The sequence below is a fragment of the Hordeum vulgare genome, chromosome 5H (genome assembly GCF_904849725.1).
Source record: "Hordeum vulgare subsp. vulgare chromosome 5H, MorexV3_pseudomolecules_assembly, whole genome shotgun sequence".
NCBI lineage: Eukaryota > Viridiplantae > Streptophyta > Magnoliopsida > Poales > Poaceae > Hordeum > Hordeum vulgare.
In genome coordinates, this window is record NC_058522.1 from 575,831,609 (window position 1) to 575,835,989 (window position 4,381).

The 4,381-nt window shown below is 44.6% G+C and overlaps 1 protein-coding gene across 1 annotated transcript; it reads left to right on the forward strand.

Moving 5' to 3' along the window:
* The first annotated feature begins 1,847 nt into the window (after nucleotides 1-1,847).
* Nucleotides 1,848-4,381, forward strand: LOC123399479 (expansin-A31-like). The gene is made up of 2 exons (XM_045093891.1): nucleotides 1,848-2,092; nucleotides 3,545-4,381. The coding sequence occupies exons 1-2, from the start codon at nucleotides 1,960-1,962 to the stop codon at nucleotides 4,174-4,176; spliced, it is 765 nt and encodes a 254-aa protein (XP_044949826.1). The 5' UTR covers nucleotides 1,848-1,959; the 3' UTR covers nucleotides 4,177-4,381.

A 4,381-nucleotide genomic window follows, 5' to 3' on the forward strand; every position in this document is an offset into this window, starting at 1 on the left:
AACACCAAACATATTTATGCGTATTACAAAATATTTGTCTCTTGTCTCTTTCTCATTCTAAGGCCCCGCATAGACGAGTAGAAGAGTATGGCCAAAGCCGGTCACAGTAAGGACAAGTGCGGTAGCTAAAAGCAACCCGAGGAAACGTGAGGTGCAGAGATTAAACGCACAGTGCATAGGTCAGGCAAAATCCTTCATAGTCGATAAACCATGAGGGAAGATAAGGGACCTGGTTTAGGATATACTCCCTCCGTTCCTAAATATAAGACCTTTTAAAGATTGTACTATAAACTACATATGGATGTATATAGACATATTTTAGAGTATAAATTCACTCATTTTGCTCCGTATGTAGTCTTCTAGTGAAATCTCTCAAAGGTCTTATATTTTGGAACAGAGGGAGTATGATATATTATATTAGCTTCCAAAAATTGAAGGATTCCATGTCTTTCATCTTAGGATTTAAACGACGTTGATGATCAAAAACCGATTTAGCATCTGATTCCATATGAATCGGGAAGCCGACATCATGAAGAAGAAAATGGTTAAAACAGTTTCACTAATCATCGGATGGACGCGGGATGGATCCGAATCTTGATTAGCAGGCAAAGACTGGAAAACCAACAAGGAGACAACTGCTTATATGCACGGATGCCTTCGCGTTTGATGTTTTCTTTTACATTGGCCTATGTGTACGCCTCCACTTTACTCCACTTTTCCATTCAAATTTCTAGATCGAAGTTATTCATCTCATTATTCCCTGGGGACCCTCACGTTTTGTTAGTCATACGGATGATCAAAGTTTTGTTCAAAATATGAGTGGGTTGAATAAACACAAACGAAGGATGTAGTTCTTTTTTCTCCACCGATATGTTATCGACTTCCATATGAAATATTTTAAGTTATTTGTTTGGCAGGAAAATAGTTTAATCTTGGATATGAGAGATTGTAAGAATGAAAATAAAATAAAATAAAGGTATTCATAAAGAAAACATCGAAGACTTTTGCCTCAAAATTAGCGGCCATATACCTGCATGATTGACATTGATCACATGGCTGATTCAGTTGACGATGATTAAGATATCATTTACTTATCATTTAGTTTTTAAGGGGTGATTGGTGTCCTTATCGTGCTTCTAGAAGTATGTAATCTTTTATTTTTTTGAGGTGTGGTTGGTGTCCTTATCATTTACTTTTTGAGGGGTGATTGGTGTCCCTATCATTTAGTTTTTGAGGGTGACTGGTGTCCTTATCATGCCAAGATCTTGTGCTGTAATCTGAGCGTAATTCAAAAGGTATAACTCAACTATCAAAGAGGTGTACATAAATCAAGTAAATAACGCACTGAATTGGAGGGAGTTGGGCTTGCAGTTAGAGACTGTTTAGAACTATTAACTAGTTGGTGGGTTTTTTTTTTTGGAAAAGGGCTAGCGTGACATTTAGCACTAACTAAGGAACAATTATATATGAAGCAAAAGAATACTCCAGCTTTCGCTCTCAGCTACTCGCCAGTCCAGTTGAACATTGTACGGTCCAAATGTAGGTTACCAAAAAATTGGACGGCTGCTACATGGAAGAATGTGTAACCGGTTGTTCAGTTAACCTGTCATTAAGAATGTACTTATAATTAAGAAACGAGGTACTAGTACAGCTCGGTCAATCTGACCTGCGTTCGATGATTGGAACGCGCAAGTCAATCTGTGGAGGTTGTGGCCATGTGCAGCTATACGATCGTTGGAACCGCGATCTCATATATTAACACGACAATAATTCCTCTCTGTCTGAATCCATGCCCTGCCGGCTTCATTCATAAGCTAGCTAGATTCCTATTTAAGCACAACCATTGTCACAACCATTCGCCACCTCCAAACCGATTCGATCGCCACAATATCTAGTAACCTGCGAGGGAAGCTCAACCATCTGATATCTCCCTGTTTCTGGGACACTTTCAGCAAAAAGATGGCAGGTCGGATGTGCTTCTTGCAGCTGTTCACGGTGGTTCTCGCCTTCTGCTTCATGCCCGCAAAGTCCGGCTACTGGCTCCCGGCCCATGCCACGTTCTACGGCGGCGCCGACGGGTCGGACACTATGGGTAAGATAGCTAATCAAGCCATATACTGGCATGCTCCCACACAATCAATATGCCCGATATTATTATTTGCAATGTTTTAAAGAGACGGTTATAACCCTGCTATAGTTGTTGGAGTAAGGTGTTGCTAAATGGTACTTCCCTCCGAAAATTAATATAAGAGCGTTTAGATCACTAAAGTAGTAATCTAAATACTATTATATTAGTTTACAGAAAGAGTATTCATGTACATATTTCCGATAAAATAATAAAATAACCAGAGATAGCTCATTTGAAATATTGCCGGTTGCTGCTATTTGACAAAGCTCATTATTTAAAACTATGATTATTTATCACCTGATACGCAATGCAATGCGTGTGTGCATATCTAAAAAGCATTTTTATGGTACCCTATACTGCTAGGAAAAGAGAGCAGTATAGGTTTAATCTCACCGTTGATTTTTTTAGGATAGTTTAGACCCTAATTATCACATTAAAATTATTTCATCATTGTCGAGAGGAAACGCCGCCCTCGGGCAATCTCACATCCCGCCGTCGCCCCAAGCAGCCAAGCTCCACCTTAAGTCCTCAGCCCCGATGCATCGTACCCCATATTGCACGACCAACCGGCCGTCCAACTGCCCACGTCCGCTTTCGCTGTTGCCGCTGCCGCTGCATCAGTTCGCTCCCTCCATCTCGCTGTTGCCATCCTCCTCTTGTGGACCTTCAGGGTCGGACACCCATGACCTTGCAGGTTGCAGCAAGCCCTGAATGGCTGAACGTCCACTGCCATGTTTGGCTGTGAATAGTCTGATTGCATCTTAGAAACCGAGTGACTTCAAAACTTTCTTCAGATACTAGCTGCGGCTGCTAGGAAATAACCGAGCCATCACTGAAATTGTCAACAACTTGAAATACTACACAATTTAAAACATGAATTTGCATTGATCAAGATCAACTCTCCGAAGATGAACATAGAACCATCTGTGACCTTGAGCGCCTATCGCCTACATCCTGTTGCCTGGAAGCCATGACGAGGATGACGTATTTCTGTATGGCCTTCTAGTCGACGGCGGCAAGCTCTTCAGTGGTGTCCGATGGTTTCGTCACCACCGCCATGAACCAGGTCAGGCTACGATGAGCAGCCTAAGCCAGTGCCTCACATAGTCACATACGACCTGTCGAGCGCCTGGTCTACGGGCTGGCTGAGGAAGGGATGGGAGATGGGCCCGTGGAGGAAGAGGATGCATGCGTGGCTATGGAACCAGATACAAGCTGAAAATTAATCTCCCTAAATTGCCCTCAAATCACATATACCGCTCGCGTTGAACGAGAAGTGCATGCTATACTGCTAACCCAATTCGAGCAGTATACATCTCTTTGGGACGTTGGATCTTTAGGAGTGGACGGTCAGTATTCATTACAGGGTATCGTAAAAGAGCTCTATCTAAATGTATCTGCATGTGCAATATGCAGGTGGCGCATGCGGATATGAGAACCTGTACAACGCGGGGTACGGGATCAACAACGCGGCGCTGAGCACGGCGCTCTTCAATAACGGCTTGTCATGCGGGCAGTGCTACCTCATCACATGTGACACCAGCAAGTCCAACATGTGCAAGCCTGGCACTTCCATCACCGTCTCCGCCACTAACTTCTGCCCTCCCAACTGGGCTCTCTCCAGCGACAACGGGGGATGGTGCAACCCTCCCCGTGTCCACTTCGACATGTCCCAACCCGCCTGGGAGAACCTTGCCATCTACCGCGCCGGCATCGTCCCCGTCCTCTACCAGCAGGTCGCGTGTCAGAGGCAGGGCGGCCTGCGCTTTACCATCAACGGCTTCAACTACTTCGAGCTGGTTCTGGTGACCAACATCGCCATGAGCGGGTCAATCAAGAGCATGTCGGTGAAGGGAACCAACACGGCTTGGATCCCCATGTCACAGAACTGGGGCGCTAACTGGCAGTGCCTAGCAGGGCTGAAAGGACAAGGGCTCAGCTTCGCCATCACCTCCTCCGGCGGCCAGTACAAGGTCTTCCAAGATGTCGTGCCCGCCTGGTGGCTGTTTGGACAGACGTTCAGCACCTGGCAACAGTTCGACTACTAGCTAGTATAACATTGTACAGTATAATTTCTATTACCATTATCGATTCGCTTATTGGACATTTCCATATGAAATATCTGGGGCTGCCGGTCAGCTATACCAATCTCAGAAATATGGATTGGTCCTATGTGGATGAGAAGTTCCTTAAAAGTTGTGAGACCTGGATAGGCAATGCGGCATCCTCGGGGGGTAGGTTGATATTGATGAA